This window comes from Mandrillus leucophaeus, unplaced genomic scaffold (assembly GCF_000951045.1).
Source record: "Mandrillus leucophaeus isolate KB7577 unplaced genomic scaffold, Mleu.le_1.0 Scaffold1417, whole genome shotgun sequence".
NCBI lineage: Eukaryota > Metazoa > Chordata > Mammalia > Primates > Cercopithecidae > Mandrillus > Mandrillus leucophaeus.
In genome coordinates this window covers 124,136-136,071 of record NW_012101385.1, presented here as the reverse complement: position 1 = coordinate 136,071, position 11,936 = coordinate 124,136, and the positions used below count along the sequence as shown (strand labels likewise).

General features: G+C 36.7%; 1 protein-coding gene across 1 annotated transcript; it reads left to right on the top strand.

The window, feature by feature from the left end:
* The first annotated feature begins 9,169 nt into the window (after positions 1-9,169).
* Positions 9,170-10,488, top strand: LOC105535114 (taste receptor type 2 member 46-like). Its single transcript, XM_011974123.1, is given in 2 exon segments — positions 9,170-9,914; positions 9,917-10,488. Coding segments are annotated over 2 exon segments (927 nt in total). The 5' UTR covers positions 9,170-9,559.
* Positions 10,489-11,936: the final 1,448 nt, after the last annotated feature.

Sequence of the window (11,936 nt, the reverse complement as noted above, 5' to 3'; positions counted from 1 at the left end):
CATATGTAGAGTAAGTTTTGTACATGTATACCAAAAACAGTACGGAGGAATACTAGATTTAATACCAGTATGTGAATAACCTAGAATAAAAATAATTTTTGTAATAGGAGTGAAGAAACATGATGATAGTCATTTCAGTGCTGTTATAATTTTTTTATGTGTAGTTAGAAAAGTCATTTCTTCCACTTTTTGAATTAAAGGATACCTTTTTTGAAGTTGACATCTGATGTAAAGTATTTCCGTTTATTCTTCTTAGCCACCTCTGAGCCCCTGAATTTCCAATTTTCTCCTTTGTCCTCCATTCCTAATATTCCTCAAAAAAACTCAAATATTCTCTGTCTTATAAAGGCCCAACCAAAAGAGAGTATAGAAACTATAGACGATAATTGAATGAAACTTTCTTCAAATGTTAAATGTTAAACTTTCTCTAAATGTTAAAAATATATGAAATCTATATATTGATTATAGGAAATGTATTAATGATTTGTTTTATTATAATTGTTTAAATGGTGAAATAACACAAAGCGTGTTGACGTATCTATTGATACCGAGTACTATTATAAGAAGGAAATATACAGCCTTGTTGAACAACTAAATTCTGTGTGACTCTTAATTCTTGGTGTCATGACATTTTAACATTAGTATGTAAAACTTAAAATAACTCCACATCTGAGATATATATCTATATATCTATATATCCATACACACACACACACACACACACATTTTGTTTATCATACATCTTCCCTAGTACAATATAATCACCATAAAAAGAGAGGTCATATCTGTCTTGCTTTCTCTTGACTCCCAGGACCAAAAAGCCAGCACAAATCAGATCCACATATATATGTATCAGATCCACATCTGATATGTGTGTGTGTGTGTGTGTGTGTGTGTGTGTATATATATATTTTGTATATCTATCTATCTATATATACACACACACATTTTGTTTATCACACATCTTTTCCTCAGGAGACATTCAAGGAAATCTGAGAAAGCACATGTTTGTGTATAATACAGTCCCCTCCTTGTGCCACTCAGATGTGCTGACGCCCTCCAATTGTGGCTGAATTTACAAGCATATGACTTGTGCAGTTGCATGGAATCTTGTGTTTGAGGGGCTTTTTGGTTGGATTAATGCTCTGTACTTGTATTTTTGCTTTTCAGACAGTGGATACTCCTCTGCTGAAGAGGGAATAGTTCTGCACTAATTCCCTAGGTATTTGCTTTCTCTTCTCCTATGGGCTTGATGGAGACATGCACAGAATCCTGTAATGCCCACAATGCATGCCTCTAGCAGCTTTGAATTCTGCTGGATCATCTGACACAATGGGTAGAGCAGGTTGGGCCAGAGCCTATATCTGCTGTAGAGATATCTCATGTTCTGGATTTCACTTGAAACCAGTAGTCTTTACATTCATTCTGTAACCCATCTCATTTTGTCAGAGGCTAGGTAGGTTAAGTGAATAGGGATATAAAAAGACTTTATTAACATGTCGGAGCCATATCATCTACTGTGGTGTTTGTGGACACCAAAACCCCAAGAGGCTCGATAAACACTGTGCTTCTCTTTTAGTCGTAGGAAGTATATATAAGGCAACAGGCCACTTACTTTAAAAAGGATGTTTCTGTTGGTTATGGTGGCTCATGCCTGTAATCCCAGCACTTTGGGAGACCAAGGTGGGCAGATCACTTGGGGCCGTGAGTTTGAGATCAGTCTGGGCAGCATGGTGAAACCCCATCTTTACTTAAATTAAAAAAAAAAAGAAAATTGCCAGGCATGGTAGCAAAAGCCTGTAAACACAGTTACTCAGGAAGTTGAAGGATTTGAACTGATTGAACCCAGGAGGCGAAGGTTGCAGTGAGCCAAGATTGCTCCAATGCATTCCAGCCTGGGTAACAGAGGGAGACTCTGTCTCAAAAATAAATAAATAAATAAATAAATAAATAAATGGATTTTTTGGCATGTGGACCAGGAATTTGGGACCCCTAAAAAAAATCTGTGTTTCAGATCTCTAAATATTGTCAGGTGTATCTCTCTTCTGGTGTTGTATTTCTATTTAATGTTCAAGTATTTTACTGTAGGGAACGTTCCATTTCCTGGTTATTGCACCAATTACCGTAACATTATTAATAGAATAACATGATGTTTTGCAAAATGTAAATTAAAGTGAGAGCGGAAGTGACATCGCCTTGACATAAAACAGTGAAGCAGCGCTTTTATTCTTAACACACAGAGGCCAATTGTTATAATCTCCTGACCCACCCATGGGTGTAAAATAAGAAATATTCACTAAATCAAGAGCCACATGCAAACTGCCAGAAGCTCTGCTCTGCTCAGGGAAGATACCACATCCTAGAGAGCATTTGTAAATAGTGATTTAAATTTACGGAACTCTGACCTCATTTTATGATGTGTCTGATTTTGGTAGAGGTCAGTTAGGTTAGGCGGATAGGGATATAAAAAGACTACCATCCCCTGTGACAACACTTTCAAGTGTTTTGTCACGGTAGTGATCAATTCCATACCTTGCAGAATGTGATTATTACTTTTCAATCATTGTTGCAGTGGAGAATTTCACAGGTTTCCCGTTGGTCTTGCTCTAATAATGTCCCTTACTGTACAGGTCAGGAAGAAAGTGAGAATCCTGCCAGCTGCCATGTGTGTCCATTTCAATTACACCTTCAGGAAGAGGTAATAATGGAAGACTGATTAGATGCCGCTTGGGATGGACATGAGCCAAAACTCTAAGTAGCATCTGACCTTCAAAAACTCCCAGTGCAGGGTGGGTATGATGACTCATGCCTGCAATTCCCACACTTTGGGAGGCACAGTTGGGAATATCTCTTGACGCCAGGAGTTCCAGACCACCCTGGGCTACATGGTGAGAGCCTGTCTCTACAAAAACTGAAAAAAAAAAAAGAAAGGAAGAAAGAAAAGAAAAAGAAAAAACAACAACAAAACTTATTTTGGCATGGTGGTGCTCACCTGTAGTCCCAGTTACCCAGGAGGCTGAGGCAGGAGACTCCCTTGAACTTATAACCAATATGCAAGTCAGTTGCTGGCTGCATCCAGAGTCCAGTTAACAAGAGTGAGGCCTGGTACAAAAGTAATAAATTTATTCCAAACCTAGCTTGGGGAAGGGGCACGAGAAGTCCTGCCTTTAAGTGTACCACTTCACCTTTGGAGCAGAAAGCAGACACTTTTATAAGGTAAGGGGGGATATTGAGCAAGGGTAGAGGGTCCTCCTGCAAGCTTGGTGCCTTATCTACCATGCGAGGGGTCTGTCCTGCAGACCCTGACTCAATGACAGAGGAATAACATACACTGACACATATATTTGGCTTGTCAGCCCGGCCCAGCCTCCTGGCCACTTACAGACTCTCAGGAGAGTGCTGTCAGTCTTGGTCCAGACTTGCTGGCCTTTCTTGGCATTTGTTTAGCACACATTAAATGACAAAAGCTTTGAGTCAACACAATTAGAGGGTAATCACCCTGGTCACCTTTTCGCAGGAGAGCAATATTGCCTGTGAGTGATGAAAGGTTAGTTTTAGGACTATCTCAGTAAACAAGCTCTTTAGATAAACTACTCTACATTCCTTTGTATCTGTGCCCTAAGTTCTCTGGCTCCTGCAAAGAGACTCTGGCTGCCGTCAGCCAAGCTATCTGAAGCTATGCAACAACTTCTTGGTCTTCCAAGAAGGTTTTTGTTTTATTTTATAATTTTCCCTACCATTCTGACTGAACCCCTACACTACCAGGTAGTTGAATTGGTGCCTTCTTTTGCAGAAATACATTACAAAAGTGGCCAAGTGGGTATGGTTTTCATATGCCCTCCTGTTGAATGAAAGTCCTCAGGCAATTCCTGGAGTGGAGCAGAGCCTGGAATTTCCAGCTCCACTTCCTGGAGGTAAAAGTTCTGTCGTGGGTGTGCTTTGGTCTGCAAATTGACTGTCAGTTCTCAGTGGAGATCTGTCTTGGAGCACATAGTTAGAGAAATGTGCCTTGTAGGGAATGTCCAGTGAGTGGGGGTGAAAGGTTACATTTGCATTTATGAAGGGCTAAGCAGGATATAGAGAACAAAGGGAAGAAGGAGAGAAGAGAAGATAAAATAATAATAAAAAATAGTAACTCATACTCTTTTTCTTAGGAAAAACTGGGGCAATCTGTTACAAACCCAGGCTTTACTGAGTAAAATCATTACTCAAGGCTGTATTGAGTAATCATCATGCCACTGTACTACATACAGCCTGGGTGACGGATTGAGACTGAGTCTCTGAAAAAACCCAGATGCAAATAACACAAAAAACAAAAAAAAATTAAAAAGAATATCTCCCACTCTATCTCATAGACCACAGTGTCTTTTGGGTACAAAGACATTAGTGTTAGTTCAGGCTCTGCTGGGAGGGCCAATATCTGGTTTACTGGTGGCAATTTCATATGAGTCTGCAGCAACCTCAAGTCTTGCCTCCTCAGAAGAAGGAATTCAACTGAGGGGCGTAAGTCAGAAGAGACTGAAGGAAGTTTCTGAGGAGGAATGGAAGTTGATTAAAAAGAGAACAGGAAAGAAAGGAAAGCACACTTGGAAGAGACCACAGTGGGCACTTTCGAGGTCAAGTGCAGTGTTAGGCCTTTTGACTTGGGGTTTTATATGTTGGTATACCTCTGGGGTCTTGTGTTCCTTTTCCCACGATTCTTCCCTTAGGGTCTTGTGTTCCTTTTTCCATGATTCAGCCTCTTAGGGTGGGCTGCTCACATTCGTGGTGGCCTGCTAACACTTGAGGGGTGAGCATGCACAGTGTGTTTACTGGAGTTGTACACATGCTTGCCTGAGGCATTCTTCCCGTTTTTGGTGGAATGCCCAAAGAAGGTCATATTCCACCATTTTCTCTCTCAACACGCATGCCTCAGTCTACTCGCCCTGTTCCTGAGCTGCTGACTACCAATTTTAAGCACTTGTATTTATTGTGAAATTGTCTCTCCCTGGTGCCTGTGACCAATTATTATTTTTAGAGAGGCAGTGTGACAACTGCCAGGCCATCACCTGATGGCCACCTGACATTCCTGGTGGGTGGTGAGAGCCGTCTTCTGCCCCACTCATGTGTGACTATCTACCTACTGTAAGAGCCCTATACCATATGAATACACCCTGAATATCCTTGTAGTGAATTTTCAGCATCCTTTATCTAGGGGACTTAAGCTTCCCTTCAATTATTGAATTCTTGTTCTCGGAATTGGCTGTGTCCTGACAACTGGTTGAGGTTCTTTGATTTTCCACTTCAAAGGCTGACCTTAGGAATGAACTTTTCAGCTCCGTTTTGCTCTTGGTTTATAAGTATTTATCAATTATGAAACCTCATCAACTATTGGCTTATGAACTCATTCCAATGAAGCTGGGTTTAAAATAATCCTTGTTTCACTATGATCATGATAGAAACACAATTTATGAGTAAACTTTTATTTCTAGAGAGTATTTTAGGACCAAATTTTCAAACAGAGGTAATATCTCAGATCTTCTGTCACATTTGAGTGAGTGATGATGGAGTTTGAAGGTTATACTTCTATAATGAAAACTATATTCATGGATGGGGAATGAATGGTGGAATTCCTTAGAAGCACCAGTTCAGTTTTGTTTCCATGGAACTTAAAGTCCTTCAATCTTTGATACACTTGTAAGTACTGTTTTAATTTTTGATATTTTAAAGATTATTTTAAACGAAGAAGTCTTGATTTCTGCTAATAGAAATAAAGTAAAATTTAAATCACGGAATAGAATGGTGGAGCTGTGGTTGAGATACTATATTTTATTAATTGTAATGACATTTTCAGATCAAGTACTGCTTATTAAATTTCCCTGGGAGGAGAGTTTGTGGTGATGACCCAGCAACAGACAAGCTACTATCCAAAAACAAACAAACAAACAAACAAACAAAACAAAAAACAAAAAACTACTAACATGAAATCAATTTCAAGTTTCTTCCAAGTTGCAGGAGAATGCCTAGACCATGATTTTAATCTCTTCTGTGACCTAAGTATTACAAAAAGTAGAAAATCGTTGCCATTTTCATGTCCGGTGTACTAAAAATTTATAAAACTATCTTTTTTTTTGAGAATTTGTGTTAGGAATACTTTGTTTAGTTTCTCCATTAAAAAATGATTTATACAAGGAGAACAAAAGTTTATTTCTACCGCTAAAACAATGATAAAAAAAGAGTAATCAATATTGACAGTCCAATTCTCAATTGTTAAATATTGATATTTAACAACCAGCTAAATGTAAGAGAAGAAAGAATGAGTGAATTGGAAGAAAGCTTCCTAGAATGAAGCACAAAGAGACCAAGAGATACAAAATATAAGGCTAGAGGGTCAGAGACATTGAAGCTACAATCAGAACATGTAACGCACTTCTGCAGTTCTGGAAGATTAGAAGAGAGAAAATGGGGCAGAAGCAATGTGGAGATTTTTTAAAAAGTGACAAAAAGTATCAGTTCATATATTTTAGGAACCATCAATCTTCAGACAAGGTAACTAAAACCAAATTAACATAAAATGACAGGACATCAAATACCAATAGAAAATCTGAAAAGTAACTAGAGGAAGAGATAGATTACATTAAAGGAAATAACTGTCTAAATGACAGTCTGATTTTCAACAGACCAAAATCAAGCTAGAGTTCAATGGAATCATGTTTTCAGTGTTTTTCAAAAGTAGAATAGACCTTGATAAACAGAAACTTAAAATGATTTTTTTCAGATAATAGAAAAATTGTTATTTTTAATATTATTGTATGTAGAGTTGGAGTCTCACTCTGTTGTCCAGGCTGGAGTTCAGTGGTAGGATCATGGCTTACTGCAGTCTGGAACTCCTGGGCTCAAACCATCCTCCCACTCAGCCTTGTGAGTAGCTTCACGATGCCTGGCTAACTTTTTCATTCATTGTAGAGGGTGTTTCGCTGTGTTGCACAGACTGGTCTTGAACTCCTGGGTGCTCCTGCCCCAGCCTTACAAAATGTTGGGATTATGGGTGTGAGCGACCCTGCCTGGCCAGTAAAGGGACTTACTGAAAATATTAAGTTGAACATACGAGAAGGAATGCAAATTAATGAAAGTGGTAAATATATGCATAATTCTAAATGAACGTTTACTGTAAAAAATAATAATGTCTTGTTGGGGTAATTATGTAATTGACAAGGTATATGCAAATGGCAAAAAATAGACTGGAGGCCGAGGTGACAGGAGTAACTTTACTTAAAATCTTTTTTGAGCTTTTCTATGTCTATGAGGAGATTTTGAACAATGACCCTGTAATTCTACCCAAAGGTATATATACAAAGAAATTGTATCAAATGATATATGAGAGAATGCTCTAGTAGAATTATTCATAACTGTTCAAAAAAAAGCTGGCCAAATATATATTAAGGATAGATCAATCATTACAGTGAATCCATACAACAGAACAACATAGAGAAGTGAAAAAAAAATCACACATACATGCAACTATGTGACTAAATTTCAGAAACACAATGTTGAGTCCAAGAAGCCACAAACAAGAAGAGCATGAGGATTGCACCTACACACAGTTCAAAGCAGGCCAGACCAAGCTATGCAGTTTAGGGTTGCACAACTAATTGGTAAAGTATAACGAAAATCAAGAAAACAATCATAATAAATTATGGATATTGCTTATCTCCAGAGATGTGAACAAGGGGTTATGGGCCTGGGAAGTGGCATGGAGTTGGACCTAGGCTGTTTTCGGTGTTCCTTGTCTTGCCCTGTATCATGGTTACTTGAGTGCTTATGATACACTGCAGTATTTCCCGTTTTTGTTTTGGCTCATTTCTAAGTGTGTATTATAATTTTAATATAAAAATTTTAAATTAGGAGAAATATCTCATAGAAATTTTCTATTACTCATCTCATTACATACTGAGGGAAAAAATAAACTATTTGTATACATTCTTAAACAACTCTAAGAGAGTTGAAGTAAGAACTTTCTTATTTAGTTGCAACATGAGGAAATTTGAGATGATGTTATCTGTCACCTCCAGATTTTTCCAAAGGATTTCTTCTAGCCTTAATTATCCACCTCACAGGAATAAACCTTTGCCATTCACCATTGATTTTTTTCGATTGGCTCCCGAATTCCTGACACAACAAGGTTGTTCATATTTCCCACACTCTTGGTTTAACAGAGTTCTTTTATCAGTTAATGTTTTACTGCAAGAGGAAAACCTCCAAAACTACATTAGATATTTATATGTCACAAGTTTTGGATTTCATTTTTCTTAGCTGGGTTTGGTGGATGTCTCTGGTGATTTGTGGTGGGCCAAATTCTGCATCTTGGAGGTCGTTAGAGTTTGGCCAATTTCATCTGAATCAGGTGGGGACAATCTGCCTTCATTAACTTCTCATTCTCCTTCTGGGAACAGTGTATTAGCCAGGTGATAGTCTCATGGTAAATGGAAAGAGGAAGAATCCCCAGTATGGAAGCCATCTCAAATCTTTATGCAAAGTGTAGTCATTTTCTGTTCATGAAAGTAAGTTAAATGATTGAACTCCAAGTTCAGGGGAAAGGTAGTCAGTCTTCCTGTGATGGGAGGATGCTGAAAGATTATATATCAAAGAGTCTGGTAGTCAGGAATATTTATAAAATTGCTGAATATTTTAATTAAATAATAAATATTTAAACATTAGACTTGAAAGAAACTTTACCAAAGGTCTAAGAATTAGAGATATGTTTGATAAATAAATATTGTTCATGGGCTGAAAACCCTGAGTGAGAAAATAGGACTAATTTCAGCTGGACAACCTCCTGGAAATGCATTTTATATTTTGGAAATTACAAGAAAATAATTCATTCCATTCATAAGTGGTGTGCACATGTGTGTGTTTGTGCGTGTATTTATGAGCTTGTGAATAATGAAGTTACAGAAAAGTTTTAGCAGTAACCAGATCTTATAGAGTACTGGCCTGCCTGTGTTTCTCAAGTAAATCTTAGATACTTTTGATAAGAGAAGTTTGGATTCTGTGTATTTATATCTAGCATTTAAAAAAGACTATATAGGTGATGATCTTAGTTATGACCAAGCTCCCTTTAAGAATTTAGGCATTTTACTATATGATCTCTGTATTGGGTTGTAAAACATTCCTAACAGCTGAAGTTGCTAAAGACAAATGATGGAGAGGTTACACAAGAAAAAATTGCAAATACTGAAAGTGAATATGTCCTTGTTTGCATACTAGCAAATGAGAATTCAGGTTTCATGTCAACTTCAGTGTGAATAATTCCAGTGTATAACAAGAACAGACAGTGAATGAGTTAATTTGAGTTGTTTTGAAAATAAGAATGTTTTCCATAAAGAGAGCATTGAACTCATCCGTTAGCATGTCATGGTGATTTCTGGCTTTACACTGGTCACAACAGTTAAAAGTAAAAAGAATGTCACAGGAGATACACAAATCAGGTGCATATAGAATTTAAGGTTAGGATATTCAAGCAATCACAACCAGTGATATTACACTGGCATTTAAAAAATTTCTTTTTGTCTGTTTAGACATGATAACTTTTCTGCCCATCACTTTTTCCATTCTAATAGTGGTTATATTTTTTATTGGAAATTTTGCTAATGGCTTCATAGCATTGATAAATTCCACTGAGTGGGTCAAGAGACAAAAGATCTCCTTTGCCGGCCAAATTCTCACTGCTCTGGCGGTCTCCAGAGTTGGTTTGCTCTGGGTATTATCACTACATTGGTATGCAACTGAGTTTAATCTAGCTTTTCGTAGTGTAGAAGTAAGAAGTACTGCTTATAATGTCTGGGTAGTGACCAACCATTTCAGCAACTGGCTTGCTACTAGCCTCAGCATGTTTTATTTGCTCAGAATTGCCACTTTCTCCAACCTTATTTTCTTCACTTAAATAGGAGAGTAAAGAGTGTCATTCTGGTGACACTGTTAGGGCATTTGCTGTTTTTGGTTTGTCAACTCTTTGTGATGAACATGAATCAGATTGTACGGACAAAAGAATATGAAGGAAACATGACTTGGAAGATCAAATTGAAGAGTGCAATGTACCTTTCAAATACAACTGTAACCATGCTAGCAAACTTTGTACCCATCACTCTGACCCTGATATCTTTTCTGCTGTTAATCTGTTCTCTGTGTAAACATCTCAAGAAGATGCAGGTCCATGGCAAAGGATCTCAAGATCCCAGCACCAAGGTCCACACAAAAGCTTTGCAAATTGTGACCTCCTTTCTCTTGGTATGTGCCATTTACTTTCTGTCCATAATCCTATCAGTTTGGAATTCTGGGAGGCTGGAAAAGAAACCTTTCTTCATGTTGTGCCAAGCTATTAAATTCAGCTATCCTTCAACCCACCTATTCATCCTTATTTGGGGAAACAAGACACTAAAGCAGACTTTTCTTTCAGTTTTAAGGAATGTAAAGTACTGGGTGAAAGGACAGAAGGCTTCATCTCCATAGATTCACAAGAGGGGCATTGTGTGTCTTCTAGCAGAAAACTAAATGGAAGTGTATGAAACATTTTATATTTGCTACTGGGTTTTCTGTAACATACATATGTAAATAATTTCCAAATATATACCTAGAAAAGTCTTTTACCTAATGTTAGTCTGGAAAGGTATATATGTGTGTGTGTGTGTGTGTGTGTATTTATGTGTGTATAAAAAACTGAAGAACATTGACAATAACATGCTTTTAATTGTTTTTTCGCAAAAAATGCCAAACTATAGAAAATAATTCCTCGGAATTATGAAGCCGTGTTTATTTTATGCATGTATTTTTTATTTCATTTGAAGAATTTATGTCTATTTATCATTATTAAGAACTAACAGCTTATCTTGGGGAAAATATTGCTCTTTTTGTTGTTATTTGAACCACATAAATATACCACAGTGTGCTTAGAATTCGTTGTTTTAACCTATAACTTTTTGGATAATAATGTCATTCAATTCTATCTCAATAATGAGGATGTATCTTTGGGGTTTTATTCCAATAAGAATTCCTATTTTATGTTTAGTTAAATGCAAACAGAATTGTTAGAAAACAATGCACACAATAAAATTTGAGTGAGAAGCATATGTAGAGTAAATTTCATCTATGTCTACCTTAAACAGTACTGAGGAATATTAGATTTAATACAAGTATGTGAATAGCTTAGAAAAAAAAGTCTTCTATAAGAGGGATGAAAAATCATGATCATGATCTTGATTGCTATTATCAGTTTTCATATGCATTTAAAAAAGTCATTTCTTCCAGCTTTTGAATTATAGAAAAGCTTTTTTTGGAATTGAGCTCTGATGTAAATTATTGTAGCATTTTTTCTAAGGCGCTTCTAAGCCCCTGAATTGCTAATGATATCCTTATCTTCCATTTATCAAATTCCTTCTAAACTTCAGATAAGAGAACTCCAATCTTCCCTTTTCTAAAAAACACTGTCAATGGGAAAATACTATAGAAATTATGGAAAATAATTCAGTGAAACTTTTTGTAAGTGTTAAAAGAGCATCTATGAAATCTATGTGTTAATTATAGGATGTGCCCTAACGTTGTAAGCTTGTTGTCAGTGATGAAATGGAAGGGTGTTGACATATTCACATTCATAAAGCATTATTAATAGGTGTATATGAAATTACAGTCATAGAATGGAAAAAGATTAATGTAATTTATTGAAGTAAAAAGGGCTTGGAAAATATTGTTTAATAATATTTTATATAAATTTAAAAATGTATATATTAGCCTGACATTACTTATTTTGGAAAGGATATGACACAATGGGAATTTTCATACACTACTCCTGAAATTGTAAGTCTGTGCCATCATTTCAGCCGAGTATGGTATTATCTGATCAAGATGAAGGATTACATCCTAAGATCCAGTATTTTCACTCTTATCAGAATACATATACATAC